The sequence below is a fragment of the Kogia breviceps genome, chromosome 9, assembly GCF_026419965.1.
Source record: "Kogia breviceps isolate mKogBre1 chromosome 9, mKogBre1 haplotype 1, whole genome shotgun sequence".
Classification (NCBI taxonomy): domain Eukaryota; kingdom Metazoa; phylum Chordata; class Mammalia; order Artiodactyla; family Physeteridae; genus Kogia; species Kogia breviceps.
The window spans coordinates 61,504,640-61,527,025 of record NC_081318.1 but is presented as its reverse complement, the minus strand read 5'-3'; the positions used below and the strand labels follow the sequence as shown (position 1 = coordinate 61,527,025).

Here is a 22,386-nt window from a genome sequence, read left to right as displayed (position 1 = left end):
TATCTTGAAGCTTCTAAAATAACAGATAGCACTTATTTAGTGTATATTTACTATGCACAGATACAGTTCTAAATACCCATTTAAGATAACACCACCTTCTGAGGCATGATCTAGTCACACTCCCACAGTATAGATTAGGCTACTATGACACAGAGTTTAAGCAATGGATTCAAGTCTACACAGCTAGCAAGGGACAGAGCCAGGATTCAAACCCAGCCAGTCTGCTCTTAACCACCATATTATATCTATCTCTTTAGGAAAACTGCTGAATTTCCTAGATAGTCAACCTGAGATAAATGCCTTTCTTTTGGACAGCATGGAAATTGCATCTGTCTCCCCCCCTCTAGTGTACTCTGGCTGGAAACAAAAGTCTGTTGAGAGTGTACTTCTACTTGGTTATAATGTTCATCTGAAAATGCAGGAAAAGAAGGAAAGGAATCTCATGGGAAAAAGAAAGCAGTAATGTGCATTTTCAAATATTTTGTCTCTTATGAGACCTTAAAATAGAAAATTTGGACTTGTAACATCTGCAAAGATTCCATGGGAGTTTCTAGATAGGGCCTGCCTATGAATTTGAATTTATGAATAGTCTCTCTCATGAGCGACAGTCCCATTCTGTTGCTCTAGTGGTTGGATTTTCTTCATCAAAGGCTTTGCAGAAAAGGTGGCCAAAGAATACAAGGAAAACAGAGCACGTGAGGTTTTGAGGTTCCCAAGCATGGTAGATAATTTTTTTTAGTAGTTGGTGTTCTTATAAAGAAATTAAGTAAGTGAGAGCTAAATGTACAGATCCTGAAATTAAAATTGTAAACCTAGTAAACATCCCTACACATCATCCTGTTTTCTTCAAAATGCTCTATGAAAAGAGGTTAGTTTTTAAAACAGGGATGGCTGTCAACCTTTGACATAGCTATTAGGAATGCATATGTATTTTGGTAACTGAAAGAGTACTAATCAAGTTTCCTTTTAGTTTCCGTGCATTATACCTTTAAACATTGCCAGTCTTTTTCAAATATGAACCATTGGCAGGAGAATTAGATAGATATGTACAAGTCCATCACTGTTTTTGAAAAATCCAAAGCAGAAAAGCTAGTGACAATGGGTCAGGAGTACTGCTATCATATCTGAGAGATAAAAATAAATTATTATATCTATACTCACACGTTAAAGATAAGCAACAAATAAATATTTGTTGAATGAATGAATGAGGAAATAGTCTTAAATGGAATGAGCTGTCAAGAGTATCATACTGCAGACAGGTCAAATAGGCAGGACCTATGCAGTCATTTAGATTGTCAATTTTGCAGGTTTTGGAAACCTTTGAGAGATTGGAGAGGTGACAATGGATTGTGGGAGGAATCAGAGAGAAGGGTGCAATAGCCAGGTATTTTGACCATTCTTCCAAGATATTTGGATAATAAAAGAAACAGGAGAATGTAGATGTAATCCATCAGAAGCTTCTTGTGCATTTAATAACTGAATGCGTTATTTATAATTCCGCTTTCTTCTAAGAGAGGCATGGAGGCTTAGAACTTAATTTTTTTTTTTTTTTACGGTTTCAGATATACAAGTTAGCGTCTTATGTTTTCTATAATGTCACTATTTTCACTAGAACAGATATATAATCAATGAAGATTTAGTAGTTTTAAAAATTCATTCTTTAGTTTTGCCATTATTTGAATATCAATGCTTGATTTGACTTAAAATTAGCTTAGCAGCTTTAGTAGGTCAACCTACTGAACATAAATAATATTTCAACTGTGGTTTGGAAAGAGTTCAAATACCACAAATATGAACAACTATGAAGAAGCTGAAACTTTCTCCTCAAACTAGAATGTTGTGTAGTTTTATTTCAGCTCTCACACAACTCAAAAGCCTAAAAATCCCCTAACATCATGATGTTGCTTTCAACCACTAAAAAACAAAAAAATCATGATTTCTAATAGGATATAATTCCTTATAACTTGATGGGAAGGAAATCAGGTGAAACATGTAGACATCAACAATTCCTAGTATAGAATAATCAAACAGAAAACTTTTTAAAGTTCACAGCTCTCAGTACAGAATGACTATATTTTTGGCTTCATGTAAAGTATTTTTAAGTCCAGGGTATTCAAACACGCCAGCTTTTTCAGTTGTCCAAAACCAATAATAGGCCTTCTGGTTCCCCTGGCAGGCTAACACCTTTGAATAAGGTTGCGACTGCTCAGTGTACAGCAGTGCGAAGAGAAGAATCCCTTTACAATTTTAATTACAAATATCTGTCTAATGCAGAATCAGAGCCAAGCTACCAAACTATGTGGCTGTTTTTCTTCGGGGATGTCAAATTCTAAACGCTATTTCTGTCCTGGGTCTAATAAAGGGAAAGAATCATTAGTAATCCAGCGATTCTTGTTGTGGAAAGGGCTTTGACCTACATGCCTATCTGCCCACCAGGATTCTAAATGAGCTTATTAACTCATTTGATGTGAGACAACTAATAGTGACAACTTGAAGTGGCTGCCAGAACATGTGGCGTGTCAGCCATTGGCTTCAAGACAGATGATTTTCCTCCCCAAATCTCTGACACATATGGTCCTCAGCAGATGGGGTACACCCTGCGTGCGTGTGTATGTGCGCATGCGTGTGCAGAGCCTGCCAAGACGAAAACTCGGATGGATCAAGGCACCCAAAATGCTGCCAACATTTCCCACAAAGGTGCTGAGTCTAATCCACGGGCCCAGTCAAGTGAGGCACTAATGTGGAACACAATGAGTTACTGCAATGTCTTCAGAGCGTTGTCAGAATTTTTTTTTTAATACTTATATCAGTGCTCTTTTTTTTTTTTTTTTTTGCGGTATGCGGGCCTCTCACTGTTGTGGCCTCTCCCGTTGCGGAGTACAGGCTCCGGACGCATAGGCTCAGCGGCCATGGCTCACGGGCTTAGTTGCTCCGCGGCATGTGGGATCTTCCCGGACCAGGGCACGAACCCGTGTCTCCTGCATCGGCAGGTGGATTCTCAACCACTGCGCCACCAGGGAAGCCCAGTGCTCTTAATTAATTCAACTACGTTGCAGCAGCAACAGTGCAGCAGGGAAAATTAAGTTTATTCTAAGAGGAAGTTGTTTTTTAAATTGTGGTAAAATATACATAATAGTTATCATTTTAAGCATACAATTCAGTGGTATTAAATACACTCACAATATCGTGTATCCATCATCACTATCTGTGCTAAAAACTTTTCCATCAATCTAACGTAAACTTTGTACTCTTTCAACAATAACTCTCCTCTGCCCCCAGCCTCCAACAGTAGGTTGTTGTTGTTGTTGTTGTTTTTGTGGTACGCGGGCCTCTCACCACTGTGGCCTCTCCCGTTGCGGAGCACAGGCTCCGGACGCGCAAGCTTAGCGGCCATGGCTCACGGGCCCAGCCGCTCCGCGGCATGTGGGATCTTCCCTGACCGGGGCACGAACCCGAGTCTCCTGCATCGGCAGGCGGACTCTCAACCACTGCACCACCAGGGAAGCCCTCAGCCCTCCAAGAGAAGGTTTTTAGGAAACGTATCACGCTGTTATGAACCTCTCTTCTCTCGTAAATTGGTGTCCTTCTTCTCGGATTTACGGTTCACCCTGAATAGTTTCCAGCCACTCATTTTGTGCTAGAGGAGTCCTAAGAGTGTCCACCAGAGCCTAGATTCGTAAAAGCTCTCCTGATGGGCCATGGAACAGTCCTTCCTTTTAGGGAAAATGACACACAATTCCTTAGGTTTTATTATATACAATGAAATATGACTTTCCTATTAGATTGAAACATATGAATCATCCTTTTTGTAAGTCAAACCTAGCTGTATATTGTCAATTTCATTCGCTTTAACCTAACAGCAATCAAGAAAAGGAGTTGAGGGCTTCCCTGGTGGCGCGGTGGTTGAGAATCCACCTGCCAATGCAGGGGACACGGGTTCGTGCCCCGGTCCGGGAAGATCCCACATGCCGCGGAGCGGCTGGGCCCGTGAGCCATGGCCGCTAAGCTTGCGCGTCCGGAGCCTGTGCTCCGCAACGGGAGAGGCCACAGTGGTGAGAGGCCCGCGTACCACACACACACAAAAAAAAAAAAAAAAAAAAGAAAAGGAGTTAAGTTACTAAAATCTGGTACACTACAATTTTCATCACATTCTCCACCAATTCTTTGTTGTTATTATGGAGTTTTTTCTTCTTTGAAAAGTGTAAGTGGGTAGAGTATGTGAACAGTGATCTTTTCTCTTACCCAAGTAGATGTTATTAAAAATGATTGCAGCTGGAGATTTTAAAAAATGATGGTTCCAACAGTGCAGTTGCTTAATAACTGCTTTATATGTAGAGTTACATTGTGTGATTACAGTATTGCCAATTATTATTTATGTTAACTTTACCACTAATTCAGTGATAACATTGATCCAGGTAGACTTTATGTGCTTGAAAGGTCATGTAAGTTGGCTTGTAATAGTATATACTTTCATGTGGCTTATTTTTATTTTAGAGATTCTTTGTCTTCATATGATGATTCTTCAACTACAGGTAGATTGTAACTATCTGATGTTTGTTTTTCATCCTGTAACAAAGATATAAATTTAGTCTGCAATCAAATGATTTTTGTAATACTTTAAGAACGGGAAAGTCCCAAGAGGCAGTTTTGCATGGTGGTTTAGAGCACTGGCTCTAAAGCCAGACTGCTGGGGTTCAAACCCAGCCCTATATTGTAATAGTTCTGTGATTTGGGAAACTCACTTCCTCCCCATAACTCAGTTTTCTCATTAATGTAATGGGTTAAAAATAGAGTTGTTCTGAGGATTATATGAGTTAATACATGAAAAGCACTTAGAACAGCACCTGTTACATAGTAAGTGCCATATGTATGGGCAATAATTAAGCAGTTAAGCATTTTGACAACCCTCTTTTCATTAATATAGGACAAAGATAGCTGATACGTTTTCTAAAAATATGCATCTTATTACATAACACTTCTCTGAAATAAGAGAAATTAGGAACTAAAAATAGAGCTTGATTTAACAAGAATTTGATAAATGTTATTTTCATGCCTCCACCACCCCCCTGCTTTTCCTTCTTTCCAAAAAAAAGGGCTTTTCTTGACTTTTCTCCCAAGCCTTTGTATACAGTAATCACTTAATTGAGTTTCAGCTAAGAATGTATTTTGTCCATACTTGAACCATTTTGCACCTACAAAATGCTCATTCATCATTTTCTTCCACTGGGGAAGTATGAGAATATTTGTCACAAGACTTAAAGTATTACAGTTGGTGCTATACATATCTGGGAAACGATAAAAAGAAGTTGCTAAAACATCTATCTAATGTTAAGAGCCCAAAGTATGACTAAATTATTTATAATTGTATTATTCAAGAAAAGGTAAAATTCTGTCCTCAAAAAATTCATAGTCTTGGACAACCATTCATTATTTATTATTTTAGGGAAAGGAAAGATGTTGACTTTGGTTAGAGCCAGTGCCAGGAATAAGAAGTGTTGGGTTTCTCTAGCTGAACTTTCCATACAGTGTAACCTTAGGCCATCTGTTGGCTTTTAACTGAAAAACAAAAATGATTAACTGTATCTGGGTAAGTTTGTAGCAAAAACTGTGCGATAAGTACTTTATATCACTATGTAATATATGCACAGTCGCTCTTAGTTAAAAACGTAAGTAAACCAGTGGGAATGCCAGAAGAGCAATTCCAAACCCCCAGTTCCCCCCGCCTAGACCAGGTTTCCTGTTTTGTTCACCTCTAGCAGCTGGCACAATATCTGCTCCTTAATCACTGTTCAGTAAAAATGTTTGAGGCCTGGATGGTTGAATAGATAATATCAATTAGCTAGACATTGAGAATGGAGAGCTGAGCAAAATCACATGACATCTTCCCACAGTCTGTGGGGAGACATATTAACACATGCAGAAATGCAAAGTTGCAACTGTAATGAATGCTCAGAAAAAGAGGAAAATGATGTTATCAGTGCCTCTAGAATAGGAATTTTACCTGACCAGAGAGGCCTTCCCTGAAGCCATGCTGTTTAAAATAAGATCTGAGGGATGAATAAGGATTAACTAGGAAAAGAGAGAGGTAACCACATCCCAGATAGACACAACAGCACATGCAAAGACCCTGTGGCAGGAGGGAACATGGCAAGTACAAGGAACTGAACAAAGGCCAATTGTGCTATGGTGGCCAGAGAAGAGGCAACTAATAACAAATAGTTTTGAAAAGGCCACAGAACCACACCATGCAGGGGCTCACAAGCCTTGGAAGGAGCTCTGTCTTTACCCTAAGAGCAAAAGGAAAGGACTTGAAGGGTTTTACTCAGGTTAAAATGAGAAGATTGCTCTGACAGCAATGGACGGGTGGGGGAATAAATTAGAATGTGCTAGAATGGATGCATGTAGAGTATTAAGGACTTTGCTGTAGTCTGAGCAAGAGATGATATTAATTTGGGGTAGACTGTAGAGGCATGGTAGAGGACACAGAGATGGGTGGATTTGAGATTTATGAGCATATTGTTAGGTGTTGGTGATGCATTGCATATGATGGATAAGGGAGTGAGATACATTAAGAATGACTCCTAAGTTCTGGCTTGACATTTGGAGGGATCTTGATGCCCTTCCCTGAAATAGAGAATGCTGGAAGATGATCAGGTCTGCGAGTGAAAGGATATGACTTTGTCTTTGGAAAGGATGAGTTACTTTTGAAGTTCTCTTTTTCCTGACTTCTTTTATACTGCCTTTGTCAGCTCTCCCTGCCCCCCTTTTTTTTCTGGGCCACTGTCTTCCCCAAATCCCCACAAGACATCTCTGTGTTCTTTCACTCCCACCCAACTTAAATGCTGGTACTCTCCATGGTTCTGACCCGAGCTTCCAGCCTCTTTAATCACTCTAAAGCTGCACTGTCCAATAGAGTAGCTATACGTGGCTATTGAGCACTTGAAATGTGGTTAGTCAGAATTGAAATGTGCTATAAGTGTTAAATACACATAGGATTTCAAAGGCATAATGTTCATTGCAGCTCTATTTACAATAGCCAGGACATGGAAACAACCTAAGTGTCCATCAACAGATGAATGGATAAAGAAGATGTGGCACATATATACTATGGAATATTACTCAGCCATAAAAAGAAATGAAAATGAGTTATTTGTAGTGAGGTGGATGGACCTGCAGTCTGTCATACAGAGTGAAGTAAGTCAGAAGGAGAAAAACAAATACCGTATGCTAACACATATAACACATATATATGGAATCTAAGAAAAAACAAAAAATGTCATGAAGAGCCTAGGGGTAGGACGGGAATAAAACACAGACCTACTAGAGCATGGACTTGAGGATATGGGGAGGGGGAAGGGTTAGCTGTGATGAAGGGAGAGAGTGGCATGGACATGTATACACTACCAAATGCAGGATGGATAGCTAGTGGGAAGCAGCGACATAGCACAGGGAGATCAGCTAGGTGGTTTGTGACCACCTAGAGGGGTGGGATAGGGAGGGTGGGAGGGAGGGAGACGCAGGATGGAAGAGATATGGGAACATATGTATATGTATAACTGATTCATTTTGTTGTAAAGCAGAAACTAACACACGATTGTAAAGCAATTATACTCCAATAAAGATGTTAAAAAAATAATGAAAAATAAAATCATTAATAAGAGTTCTATATTGCTTATATGTTGCAATGATAATGTTTGGGGTACATTGGGTTAAGTAAAATCTGTTATTACTTCCTTAGTGTGGCTACTAGAAAATTTAAAATGACAAATGTGGCTCACTGTATACTTCCAGTGGACAGTGCAGCTCCAAACAGTGATCCTGTTGTCATCTCATTCCCGTTTGCTCGCCACACAGAGCTGCTTACTGTCCCCAGAACATTTCACGTCATTTTATGCCTCATACCCTCTCCTTTTCCAGAACTTTCATCCTCCTTCTTTCTTACTAGATTAAATATGATTCATATATTTTTGTTCAGAGCAAATATCTCCACTACTATATAAAACTTTCCCAATTCCTTAAGGTAGAATTAAACATTTCTGCCTCAGCGTCTTACATGCTCTGTTAATACCTTTTTTATAGCTAATTCACATGCTTATATTTTGTTTTATATTCATTTGCCTCTCCAGCCAGATTCTAAGTGTCTGCAAAGTGCAGGTGCAACCTGATTTATGTCTATAATTATGTTAGGGGGTACTGGGTACCAGGTTGGTACTCAATGAAAATCTAGTGAATAACAATTGCTCTACACATATTATACAGCTACCATGTGACTGGTTATGACTTAGATGTTTTAAGACAATATCTCAAATCCTCTCAACAATGCTGCAAGGTAGATATAATGATCCTCATTTTGCATATGGGGATCTTGCAAAAGCTCAAACTGTTAGTAAATTATAGAACCAGAATTCAACTACACTGACTGAATGAAAAAGCCATGGTTTTTTTTCCTGTGATACCATGCATATTGAAAAATCAATTTAAAAATGGAGATTGGGGGCTTCCCTGGTGGCGCAGTGGTTGAGAATCTGCCCGCTAATGCAGGGGACACAGGTTCGTGCCCTGGTCTGGGAAGATCCCACATGCCGCGGAGCAACTAGGCCCGTGAGCCACAACTACTGAGCCTGCGCGTCTGGAGCCTGTGCTCTGCAACGAGAGGTCACGAGAGTGAGAGGCCCGCGCACCATGATGAAGAGTGGCCCCCGCTTACCACAACTAGAGAAAGCCCTCGCACAGAAACGAAGACCCAACACAGCCAAACATATAAATAAATAAATAATTTTTTTTAAAAAAAATGGAGATTATATTCCTACATCATAAAATAGGAAAAAACACCAATTTCCTAAGACTGTTAGAAGATTAAATGTGACAATCTATATGAAGTGTCAGGGTGGTGCTTGAAAACAGTAGGTTTTATTAAACATTGGCTTTCTTCCATGTTGAGGTCCACAGCATAGGCATCCTTAATTTCTGAGAAGGATCAAAGTGGTTTACCTAACCTCCTCGATTCCCCTCACATGCTTACACTCATGTTCACTTTCATTCACACTCATCCAAAGGTCATGAGACACAGACTTCTCTGGGGCTATCGACTTTAACCCAGTCCTCTTTGTATATCCCCCTGATGTTTAAAGAAAGTGGAGTAGAGAAATAATAAGTAGTACTGAGGGTATTCAATCTGTGGGTATGTTTGTTGGTGAGGATTAGGGCAGGAATAATAGCAACAAAGGAATCAGTCCTGGAGTCTTTCAAGGCTATGTTCCCTTGGTGAATTCCAGGAAAATCATTTGGAGTAGAGTGCTGACTCTTTTCTTCCTGTTCTGTCTTATCCAGCTATGGTATTTTATAATCAGAACCACTTTCTTTACCATCTCAGGAATCTCTGTAGGAAAGGGAAAGGGGAAGTGTGACAGCGATAGACATTAATTGTGGACCAATGCTGTTCTGCAGGTCCTAGGATGAGATGCAAGCCTGCCAGGAAATAAATTTAAGCAGGTAAAGTGTGAAGATATGTTGCTATGGGGCTGTGTTCAGGTAAGGGAAAGTGGCCCCTCTATAACCTCAGATCCCTGTAATTCCCCTGAAAAAGCAATATTAAGAAGTCTCTCAGTTGCTCTTGGTAGGGGACCGAGGCTAAAGGGAGCTCATGCCCTCAAGGGTAATATAGTTCTTTATCCTCTTGGCTCTCCTGGCTCCCTCATTTCAAGTTAACAGCAGAACCAGTGCCTTGTCCAGAGTTGGGAAACTTTCTCACCAACCTGTGCTCTTGTTTGTTTTAGATCAAACATAGAGACAAGTACACAGTAGGGCAGAGCTTCTACTATAAAACACTCAAATTCTCCTCCAAATACATAATATATTTAAAAGCCTTCTGATCCATTACAGAACCAAACTACATACCAAAGGGCAGGGAATGAAGAGAATAGGGAACTTAGAGCCTTGCACCATTATTATTATCTTTATTTATTTATTTATTTTTTTCTGCGGTACGCGGACCTCTCACTGCTGTGGCCTCTCCCCTTGCGGAGCACAGGTTCCAGACGCACAGGCTCAGCGGCCATGGCTCACGGGCCCAGCCGCTCCGCGGCATGTGGGATCCTCCAGAACCGGGGCACGAACCCGTGTCCCCTGCATCGGCAGGCGGATTCTCAACCACTGCGCCACCAGGGAAGCCCTATCATTATTTTAATGGTGTGTTTTACCCTCAAACTAGCCCTTTGAGTTTAGGGCCTTTGTTTTAAACTTCTCTGTATTTATTACCATCCACATAGCAAGTACTTGGTGTTCCTTTGCTAAGTGATGGAAACATTCACCCTTATGCCGTGTAACGAACAAGGAGATTCCAGCTTGAATGGAGAGCACAAGAAGTTATAAGGAAAGATTCTTTGAAGTTAAAATTTGGAATCTTTAGGAAACTGAATATTCTCTAGCACTTAAACTTGAGATTAAGAAAACAACTTCAAATTTGGGGAGAAATTTTATATTCTCCCCAAAGAGAGAATATTTGTCTGATATTATACAGAGAGAAATTCCATGGCCAAGAACATGTAAAAGATAAGAATGGCAATTACTTGGATGCTCCAGAAAATTTAACCTACATTAAAAGATAACTAGAGCCTTGAACTTTAAAGGGAAAAATTCAGGTTGATTTATCTGCCAGATTGACTTGTACTCAAAAGGATAAACAGAAGGTACTTTTCAATTCAATCCATTGAAACGCCAAAGCATCGTGAACTCTTACAATCAACTGATTTTGAGACAGGTTTTCTTTGTTTGATTTATCTTGAGCCTCGACATATCTTTTGGGGAGGCGATTTAACTATGACCCTTTTCCTTTCTCTTCTGTTCCCCTTTGCATTTGGCTAAAGTCAACAGACTTCTTTCAAGTAATGCCTCTACCATATCAATAGAACATTGCTCTAGTTACGAAGAGTCCCCTCCAAAATCACAAGCCTCTGGGGAGAATTGAGGCTTTAGCTTAGTGAAAATTCCTTTGTTCCCCTCAACCTGGGAGAATGTTTGTCTCCACTTCCTGTCTGTCGGCTTATAAAAGGATGAAGAGAAGAGAAAAATCTGTTAAGTTTAGTGAAATTTTAAATAGCAAGTATTCATTAACTCCAACACAAGCATACTTTGAAATTTTTCTTAACATCAATTAGAGGTACATGCATGTATGTAAAGAGAAAGACAAATACCATATGATATCACTTATATGTGGAATCTAAAACATGACACAAATGAACATATCTATGAAACAGATACAGACTCACAGACATACAGAACAGACTTGTGGTTGCCAAGGGGGAGGGGCGTGACAGAGGGATGGAGTGGGAGTTTGGGATTAGCGGATGCAAACTATTGTATACAGAATGGATAAACAAGAAAGTCCTTCTGTACAGCACATGGAACTATATTCACTATATACTATCCTGTGATAAACAATAATGAAAAAGAATATATATATATGTGTAAGTGAGTCACTTTGCAGTACAGCAGAAATTAACACAACTTGTCAATCAACTATACTTCAATAGAATTCTAAAAATAAAAATAAAAAAAAAAATGAAGGAAACACACCAAAAATTAACAGTTGTTATAGATAGATAATATAAAATTTTCTTTGTATGCTTGTCAATATATGACACATTTTCTACAGTGAAGATACATTATTTTGATAAACAGAAAAAATTAGCATTATACAAAAAGAAATGGTAATCAATAGCCACTCTCCTTTCCTCTATCAACATGCCAAAGGACCAGAAGCTTGAGAGACCTAAAGACCCATATCCCTGTGGGTGATACTGAGGTGTGAGTTTGTGCAGGCCAGGTAACCCCTCTGGGACTCAGGTTCCTCACCTGTGAAATGCAGGAGTTTGAGTGCCATGGTGTCAGTTCTATAATGCCTGAATTCTATGATGGGCCTGCCACATCATAGACTATATTAACTGAAAATGCTTCTGGTTTCTAGTAACAAACATCTCGACTAACAGTGGCTTAAATCATAAGAGCGCTTCTTGTTGAGTAAACAGAATGCTTGAAGGTAAGTAGTCTAGGACTGGATCAGCAGCCCAGTGAGGCTGTCTAGGAGCCAGGCTCTTTTAAATTTTTTCTGCATCATCCTCTTCAACTGTTGGCATTCATCTGAGAGGCTGTTGCCTCATGGTTACAAGATAGCTATCACATCTCCAAGTAGGAACAAAAGGATTAACCTAGATTAATCAGTGGCAAAGGGAAAGATTCTACCCTTGTTTTAGGCGGATTATCATTTATCCTACACATCTGAGGGCGAAGAATAGTTGCCCACTGACCTGAACAGGTCAGAGTTCTAACAGCAGGGAAGAAAGAAGGGAGAGGATGATCATTGGGTAGAAAACAAATGTGTCTGCCTGAAGCACTTAATAAAGATGTATTGAACAAATGAGTGAGGGCCACTCATTTACGACTTTCATGGATCCTAAAAACTTTTGCCTTTCTAGGTACTTTCCTCCATAAAAGTGTTTAAAATTATATTTTACAACTGAGTTGGTATAAAGAAAAATGTAGTCCAGACTGTATTCATTATTCTATACACTATTATTATGTTTATTTTTATTCTGATTTTAAAAATTAAAATGGAGACATTTTCATGAACCCTAGATACTGGGTCATGGCTAAGTCCATCCTGGGTCTGTGCTGTCTGTCCAAATGGATGGTAAACACTTGAGGGTGGAGACTGTGTGCTAGGTTTTGTTGATGCCCTATCACATCACTATACGTCTAAGAGCTGCTCAACAAATACTATGGAGTTGACCTAACATATCACTGTTTCTTCCTCTCGGGTGAACCTGGTCCTCCTGGTCCTTATGGTCCTCCAGGAGCCCCTGGTATTGGACAGCCAGGTATTAAGGTAAAGATACTGGTCTCTCGGCCCATTGATGACTACTGAATTTATTGTAGGGCTGGGGGAGCTGTGATTTCAACTCTGCTCAGTGTTACCCTCATGGATACAAAGAGGCTGTCTGTATGAGTTACTTACAGACTGGATGCTTGGACACTGCAATGCCCTGGTCAGGGGCAGTTACCACAAGAATACTCTATGTATTTTTTGATTTGGTTGGAATGAAAATTTTGCTTGTCTCCAAATACCCACCCTCTTGCCAACATACACCTAGCTCTGTTGAGTTTTCATGGATTTTAAATGTTGGCATGCAAAAATGTTACTGGGAAGTGAAACACCTTAACATGTCAACTATCACCTGCTCACATCAAATAAGCACAGAGGGGCAGAAACCAGAAGAACCATGACACTGAATAAGTAAATGTTGACGGAGAGGTTTGTAGGGAACTAGAAAGGACTAGGACACCCAACAACCTTGGGTGCTCTACATCATGCAGGATGTACTAGAGCAGAAGTGCTTATTTTAAATGGCTTTTCCATGTGATTGGGACAATAAGACTTCGACGTAGGGCTAAACCAGAGAGCAGTACAAAACTGTGCGCTTCGAATGTAATCAGGTGTCACCATGGAATGCATTTAGACAATAAGCACATTGAGATTCCAGGGAAGGTGGAGTTTATACTGGCAGAGTTACTGGATAAGGGTTCTGAAGGAGGGGAAATGTGAAACAGAACTGAAAGGCGAGGTGAAATGGAACAGGGCAGGGTGGCAGGGGACGCATCCCTGGATGGTGGTGAGGGGGCAGAGAACAGCACGGGCATTGTTAACTTGGTCATTTCTGTAACCAAAAAGAGTCGTACACAGTCTGACCTGTCAATTGCTACGTAATCGTTTCTGAAAGCTGAAATTGCATTTAGACAAGAAGGAATGAGGAACGTTTGGGGGTAATTTGTTCACTTAAATTCAAGGCATTTTTCCTCCTCTAGATTTTTTTTTAAATCTTTAACAGTTTGAAAAGTTTGACAATTTTTGCTATTTATCTTTGTTGAAATCTCCAGAGTATTTTGTGCTAGGTGTATTCTTCATTTAAAAAAGCAAACTTTCATTCAATTATTTCTTTCTCTTAGGGAGAAAGAGGCCAGGAAGGAAGAACTGGGCCTCCAGGACTGACTGGTGTCGGTGAGCTGAGCCAGACAATGAGTAGCAAGAAATTCTAGGTGGAATTAAAAGGACAAATATAGTTCTTATGTGCTCTTTTGGGTTAGAATAAATGGTTAAACTAAGCCATCTTCATCTTTTTAAACAACAAAAGACGATATATAAAGACCAGATCCAAGTGTTACATTTCATAACACTTGAAATAGGGATATCTATCTGTCTATCTACTTATATTTATAGGATATGTACAACAGGCTCTCTCTTACTGTAATCTTTTGTGAGATTAATCAGTTTGTCCTAGAAGGAAGGAGTTCTCATATGTCAAAATTTCCTAGGAGATAGGAGATCTAGATTCATACCTAACGTCTATACTTTGTAACTGACTTTCCTGTAACCATGAGAAAATCACTGAGAATAAGGACCTTGCTCATTACCTAACCCGTGAGTATACTCTAAAGCTAGAATTGATCATGGTAGACAGGGAATACCTGTGTTATTTGCAGCTTCTACCTTATGTAGCTTTGATATTTACTATTGTTGGAAAAGAAAAAAAATTCTGTCAAAAGAGAGCTGGAGAGGAAATGAATAAAACATGACTATTCTGGAATAAGAAGCTTTTTAACTTTTCAAGTAATCATTATTCTCCCAGGAAAGAACAGTAGCTGACTTGCTGGGGTACAAATAAAAACAACCTATTGTGAATAGTTGGTCACCCAATTGGGCTTTGCATTGCATAGTTCCTCACATATAATACTAACAGAAACATGTGCTTCCTTGCTGTACTCTGAGAATGAAATGGTACCATACTATCTGAAGGCTAGTCTTTTCACCAATGTCTCGATACACTAATTCAAAAAAGAGAACAACATATAAAGGAAAAATACACTGGTCTAATTATCTACTGTGTTTCCACTGACTAGATAGGTCTCTTAAAGCTAAACCACTGAGAAAGAAGAATATGAGCTCCCTGCAGACACTGCTGGTTCTACACCGGAGAGGCTGGAAACCTAGAAAACCGAAATGACATCAGCTAGAAATATACAGGCCCAGATAGGCTGCCATGTATAGAGGGAGTACAGCAGAGAATTTGGGAAGTTTTAGACAGAAATGAAAAAATCTTTTCACAATGTTCTGAATAAGTGGGAATAAAAATGAGCTTCGTGTTTCATTGCAAAGCCTTTATGAACTGTCCAAAAGAACCTGAGATTTTTGAAGCAAGCATAAGATCTCTTCTTTTTCTTCCACATGCCTACTTTTAACTTAATAAACTTAATAAACAGCTCTGCCTTGCTGCTGGATCCTAGGAGAGACTGCATGGCTAATCATGGGACAATACACTACCATACACGTTGAATTTTTTGTTTTTTGGCTGCATTAGGTCTTTGTTGCTGCATGCTGGCTTTCTGTAGTTGTGGCGAGTGGGGCCTACTCTTCGTTGTGGTGCACGGGCTTCTCATTGCAGTGGCTTCTCTTGTTGCGGAGCATGGGCTCTAGGCACGTGGGCTTCAGTAGTTGCAGCATGCGGGCTCAGTAGTTGTGGCACACGGGCCCTAGAGCTCGCGGGCTTCAGTAGTTGTGGCGCACGGGCTTAGTTGCTCCGCAGCATGTGGGATCTTCTGGGACCAAGGATCGAACCCGTGTCCCCTGCATTGACAGGCAGATTCTTAACCACTGCGCCACCAGGGAAGTCCATGTTGAATTATTCATCGTGAACTGGGTGTTATACAAGCCATCTAGGCTACGTGTCGTAGAAGTTCATCATTATTCTTGAAGATACAAATAGTTTCATGAGTAATTGGCTTAGACTCCTATGGTTTCTACTCCATTGCTACTTTTCCCACAAGCCACACCTATAGCCGCATATGAACAGATGAAGGAAGAACAAAACTGAGCATGTTTTGCTGGCCTAGCTGGACATAGACTCCTGTTCTCTTCATGAACACAGAGTATGAAGATATTTGTGTCCTAGGTGAATGCTCACCAAACCACATCCATTTTAAAGAAGGCTCTAAATAAACAAGTAGACAGGATGTCAATCAATCTATTTTCCCAGCTCTACTACCATCCACTCAGTTTTAATGAGTGGCTGGGATGGAGGTTATACACAGGATCAACATAAACTTCCTTTTAACAAACCTAATATGGATACTGCCACTGCTGAGTGACCAAGCTGCAAAAGGTACATGCAAGCCTGATGTCATCTTTCTCTGGAAAGGGCCAGTCGCACTGGTAGTATCAATATGTTGACTAGCTGGAACTCTTTCATAATGGAGAGGGTCATGATGATGGCCATAATTGGTAGGGAGCGGGGGCAGGCAATTAATCAAGTAAGATTTGCCATTACTGTCCACCATTGAAGGACTTACTGAACGTCTCCATAGATCTACTATGATGCATATAAATATGGATATATTTGTGTGCTTCAAATTCATGGGTTTCATGAATCTGAGAATTCAACAATTTTGAAAGTTCTTAGTTGTTATCTCTTCAGATATTCTATTTTTTCATTCTCTATTTATTCAGAAATTCTGTTAGGTATTTAGTTGCATTTTAAGGTGATTTCCTCAAATCTAACTCATAATTCACAAATTAATCTTTTTCTGGTAATAAAATGTCCTGAAATCATACCTTGTATTTTTAACTTAATGAGTATTTTTTAAAATTCTTAAAGCTAATTTTAAAAATATGCTTTTTTTTTTTTTTTTTTTTACTAATATGTTTTTGCTATACTGTCCTCTTTGCTTCTTATATTTCTATTCTTTTCTTAAGACCATTAAAGTATACTTCCTTTTTTGGTCTCTATTATTTTATCCTATTATTTGGCAACCTTGGAGAAGTTTACATTATATTGGCTCACTTTTACTCACTGAGAATTATTTTCTTGTATGTTTTGTACTCTCGCATCTGAACTCATTGTCAGCCAGGTTTAATTGTGAAATCCCAAGTATTCTGTGTGGAGCATGTTTGAGAGAAATGTGCATTTGCATCTCTTATGTACTCCAGGCACATCCTTGATGCTATTGTCTTGATTAAGGTGTCCCCAGACCACCAACATAGTGTCACTTGAAACTACAAACCCATACACAGCACAGAACCAGGTTAGGAGTTTTCGGGCCCATTTAGAGCCCAAGTGAAGGTAGACAAGATTCTTGTCATTCATAACATTGTGTTTATGGGATGGCTTTTTTCTACCCAGTCCTTTCATCGAAGATATATAACTTTGAAGGTCCTAGCTTTATGGGGGGGGATCTTAGTTCTCATTTTCTCCTTGTTTTCCATTGAGTGAGCCAAAGTCTTTGCTCCTGGTTCTCCCTCTTAGACTACAAGACTCTGTCCTACCATACAAGCACAATTTTTACCCAGAACAGTTACAGTGTCAGCTTACATGCTTACCTCTAGTGTTCAGTGCTCTTTTTGTTTTGGAACCCTGTGATTTCCCTTATTTATTGATTTTTGGGGCCTTCATTTTAAAGAAAAAAGTGTATTACTTGCCTTTCTGTTTGTAGCTAGAGAGTTTTCATGATATTGCCAGAACATGAAATTCTTGTTTGTTTTCTTGCTATCCAATCACAATTACACAAATTAGAGTGACCTGTGAAGTCTTTGATTTAATTGGCAACTAAAATCATAACAAAGATGGGAAGGATCTCAAGTAATACATGAAAATATTCTCCCAAAATGTCATAATAAAAAATCAAAAATGAGAGTTTTTTAATTATTTCAGAGTAACATAAAGACTTACCTTAGGACTGCCAAAGGTTCTGCTGAAAGAACCTTTGTTTCTTTGCCTGAATCATTTCAAGTGGTTTCAGGTTTAGTACTAACTACTCTTTTTATATAACAGTGATAAATAAATCTGATCGACTGAATTAATATTGCAGCTCCATGACCTTACTTTGAACTGTCAGCTACCTTCTTTAATTATATGATTACCACTAGTTTTGTGTTGGTCTGACAGATGACTGATTCACGAATAATAAATTGATTCAGATTCTCAGGGTGATCTGTTTTTTTTTTTTTTTTTTTTTGCGGTATGCGGGCCTCTCACTGCTGTGGCCTCTCCCGCTGCGGAGCACAGGCTCCAGACGCGCAGGCTCAGTAGTTGTGGCTCACGGGCTTAGTTGCTCCGCGGCATGTGGGATCTTCCCGGACCAGGGCACGAACCCGTGTCCCCTCCATCGGCAGGCGGACTCCCAACCACTGCGCCACCAGGGAAGCCGATCTGTTTGTTTTTTTGTGCAAGGATACTCAGAGCACTATCCGTGAAAAATATCCCCTGAAACAAAACTATAATTATTTTGAAGTTTAAAGTAAAGTAGATTTCACTGTTTTAATATTAAGGATAATTTTTATTATTATTGAGCATATTTATATGTAGCATATGCTTGCAACATATATTGAAACCACTTTTATTGATTACCCACACTATTGAGATTATTAAGGAAGATAATCAGATAATGGACAGTCATATTTTATCTTGTTAATAATGTCTCATATAAAGCATTTCTGATCAGACTCTTAGCTGATAATTAGTTCCTTCCACTAGATATTTTTAAATTAGAAGTGTTCATTAGAAGCCAAATAAGAATGTCATAGCTATACTTAGTTCTCATGGCCTTTGAAAAGGACACTATTTTTTACAGAGCATTTTTTGTCTTTTAAAAAATAATCTGTTGGTACCGTCTTAATAAATTAACAGTATAGTTCATCTAACCCAAGTACTTTCTCTTTCTCTTCTATGGTTGGCAGTCATCTTTCATCTTGACTGTTTAACTGGAAAACTTGAGAATATACTGATGGTGTAGAATATGACTCTGACAGTTTCCAGTAATTACACCTTGAATCACTCTTTTTTTTCATGCCCCTAAGTGATTGTTCACAAGCATTAACTCTGTTCTCAGCAGCCTGGAACACATGACTCCTAAAAGCCTTCATTATTTTCATCTTCACCTTGGCTAATGTATTCTAGAAATGCAGAGACGAAGGAAGGGTCTGTGCTTACTCCGCGCAGCATGCCTCTCTCCATATTGCTTAACATAAAGCCGTTCACTCTGAGACTACCTAATTTGTAAAAACTTTATAAAAGGACATTCTTAGCAATCGCAGGATTCAAGGGAAATAACTTTGTTAGTGACAGCAGATTTTTATTGAGTGCTTAATATGTAGCTTTAAATCTCTCTGAGCTAATCTTTATATTAATACTTGTGGTTAAGGTAGGTACTATTGTTACCACCATTCTGATGACAATGCTGAACTTTAGAGAGATTGAATTATTTGCTTAAGATCACATTGCTAATATGTAGCAGAGTGGGGGCTGGAACCTCAGTGCAAATGACACCCAAATCTGCTTTTAGTTATCATGCAAGACTGTAAACTTTATGAGACAGGGAGCAGGGCTGCCTACTGTTTTCAGACCCTAGCACAGTGACTCGCTCCTACCAGGCTTTTGGTAAACATTTGTTGAATGAATGGGAAAAAAAAAATTGAATGAACTGGAAAAAGATTCCTTTGCATTCAATGTAAATTGAATTATTTTCATTTGTCATATCGGTGGGGAAGAAGAATAATTTGTTAATATTTTTGGTATCGTGTGTGATATTAGCTAGGGCCTGTCTGTTTAGCGTGCAACCTAGTTTTCATGCTTATGTTTATTTTCCCCCTCGTTAATTGCTCTAACATTAGAGTAAGCTGTCATGGATATTAGAGCTTTGATTAAGGTCTGGGATGGTTAAAAGCTAGTTTTCCCACAAGCATAGCAATTTAAGTTGAATTAAATGCTAGCTTTTTCCTTCAATTAAAGTCTTTACTAAATTGGCTATGCACAAATACTAAAGAAGACTCTTTTAAATATACAGTATTAGGGAAAGGCAAAAAAAATTAAATATGGGATACAGTTAGCTTTCTCTCTCACAAATCTGTAGCTGTGATCCATCACTGATGAGCATAATGCTGTATCCTAGTTCTGCTACCAGACTTGAGTAGAAAGTATCTCTTAAATTACCCTGGATTACTGTATACTGAGTCCCAAGATCACTCAGAGTGTCTGCAGCGGGCTGGCTTTGGGGCTCTGGGCAACTCGGTAGACCTTGTTCCATCAAAGATTTACTGCCCTGGCAAGAAAGCCCTAATTATCTTTCTAGGTCCATTAGAGTAAAAGCTCCAGTTCATGCTTCTACAATTCTTGTTGTTAGTCCCTTTTCTACTTTTTTTTTTTTTTTTTTGCCTTCTGGCCAAGAAGAAAGAGAGGAAAACTTTATAACCTTTTAAAATTCCAGGTTTAAGTGACTATTTTGCTGTTATTTTTCAATGAGTATGTTTCCTGTCAGTCCATTTCAAAGCCTGGAACTGTGTTGTTTTTCTTTCCTTATGTGAGAAGTCCTCACCTATCTGAGTGCCTTTTTGAGGAATAGTCACATGGGCTTCTTACTTTTAAACACTGAGATGGAAAATCCTGTTCCTCCTTAATGATTCTATCACGATTCCTATTTGCACATAAACCTCCAGTGGATTCAACCAGTCCCTGAAAGAATTTAAGTTTGAATCTAAATTTATCAGGATGGAAATTAAAATAACATATGAATAGAATTCAGTGCTTTAAAACAGCCGTGTAGTGATTTCTTCACAGGGCTCCCCTGATACTGAATTAAATTATTAATCACTTCACATCCTTCTCCAGGCCACACAGTCCTAGATTTTTAGCCTTTCCTCATAGGATTGATTTCCTCATCCTTATTCTGAAGCATCACTTAATTTCCATCTTCCTCCAATTTGAGAACACCGGAATAGAATATCTTATGCCAATCAAATGGAACAAGTATTTAATACAATGAGAATATTATTCTTCACAACTCTATGATTCTACTGATCAGTATGGAGTTTATTAGAAGGATTCTCACTAATCACATGAACGGGACTGTGCCCATGTGAACTGAAATATGACCATTTTCTTTCTTCCTGTCTCCTCCCTTCCCTCTCCTCCCATTCTCTCTTTCTCTCTCTCTCTCTTTTCTCTCTCTCCTCATCGCCTCGTATCCTAACCAGGGTCCCCGTGCGCCTAAGGGAGCACCAGGAGAGAGGGGCTTACCAGGAGAAGGACCTCCAGGACCAAAGGTAACAACACCTTCTACACTGAGGAAAAATGCTTTGTATTGCATGGTCATGAATTACAAATTTTAAAAAATGTGTCCTAGCCAATTATCCCAGGTCAAGTATTCTCCTGACCATCTTCACCCTGTTAAACGAAGTAATATGTAAATTTCCCCTTAACATGAAGCTATAGTGACATTTGCAAATATAAATAACTGAAAGGCTGCTTCTTCATATAATTACTGCATATGAAATTAGAGAAATCTCTTAAAAGTAGTTTGTAGTCATTAAAGTCACAGTGATAAATAGCATCTTTATGCCCAGAAGTTAAGTTATTGAATGTGGCTATACCAAGCTTTACCCACAGCTTTGTTTTGTGAAACGTACAGAAGAAACAGTCTAATAAAACAATTTGTCATAGTACTGCCATTAACATAAGAAAGGAAACGTGGATGGAGGGAATTGGAGTTACCATATTACCGTAAGGAGCAAAATGTTATGCGAGACCTACCTTTTACTTGGCAATTGAGAATTTAAATGTTTCCACTGCCTCCCATATGTAATTCTTGGAGCTCAGGTTCCTCTAGACCAGGGCTTGGCAAACTTTTTCTGTAAAGGACCAGACAGTAAATATCTTAGGCTTTGTGAGCCATATGGTATCTGTTGCAACTACTTAACTTCTGCTGCTGCAGCATGAAAGCAGCCCTAAACAATGTATTAATAAATGAACTTGGCTGTGTTCCAATAAAGCTGTATCTACAAAAAATGTGCAGTGGGCTGAATTTGGCCAATGGTCTGTACTTTGCTGATCCCTGCTCTAGACTCTTTACCCATAATATATGGCTCATTTGCCAAAGGCCACCTAGGAAATGATTTTCCAAGACACTTTGGGCAGCAACAACAAAATTTCACAGTAAGTAAGGATAAACTTTGGGGTCCTTTTCCCTTCTTTTCTAAAATCTTTCCCCCAGAGACAGATGCATGCATACACACTACCCAGAGAAGCATGTGCTGCTTTCTAAGCGTCTAAGGCCTTCCACTTCAGTCATTCAGTCGAGTCACTGAGATCCAACCTTCTCATTACGGCCTTACACTCTAAAATTGCTTCTCATTTTCAGCCTCTTCCACCGTGATCAATATTCAGTTATCTATGAGAAACCTACATCTCAACTAAAGGGAAATCAATTAGTTAAAACAAATAATTCACATGAAGTTGTAACTGCTGGATTGAATTTTAAAAGAAGCCCTTGTTAACTAACAAATTTTAA

General features: G+C 39.1%; 2 protein-coding genes across 4 annotated transcripts in view; one reads left to right on the top strand and one right to left on the bottom strand.

Annotated features, from left to right (window-relative positions):
• The window catches only part of MIOS (meiosis regulator for oocyte development), a 325,043-nt gene that overhangs the window by 90,388 nt on the left and 212,269 nt on the right, over nucleotides 1-22,386 (bottom strand). For all 3 annotated transcript variants that reach the window (XM_067042550.1, XM_067042547.1, XM_067042548.1), the window contains exon 3: nucleotides 21,630-21,727. The gene's annotated coding sequence lies outside the window, so the exon portion shown is untranslated. The remainder of the gene's footprint in view (nucleotides 1-21,629; nucleotides 21,728-22,386) is intronic.
• Nucleotides 1-22,386, top strand: part of COL28A1 (collagen type XXVIII alpha 1 chain) — a 154,457-nt gene that overhangs the window by 29,227 nt on the left and 102,844 nt on the right. Inside the window, 4 exon segments of the mRNA XM_067041636.1 lie at nucleotides 12,814-12,883; nucleotides 14,002-14,053; nucleotides 17,352-17,407; nucleotides 21,074-21,142. Coding sequence (XP_066897737.1) covers nucleotides 12,814-12,883; nucleotides 14,002-14,053; nucleotides 17,352-17,407; nucleotides 21,074-21,142 — 247 coding nt within the window.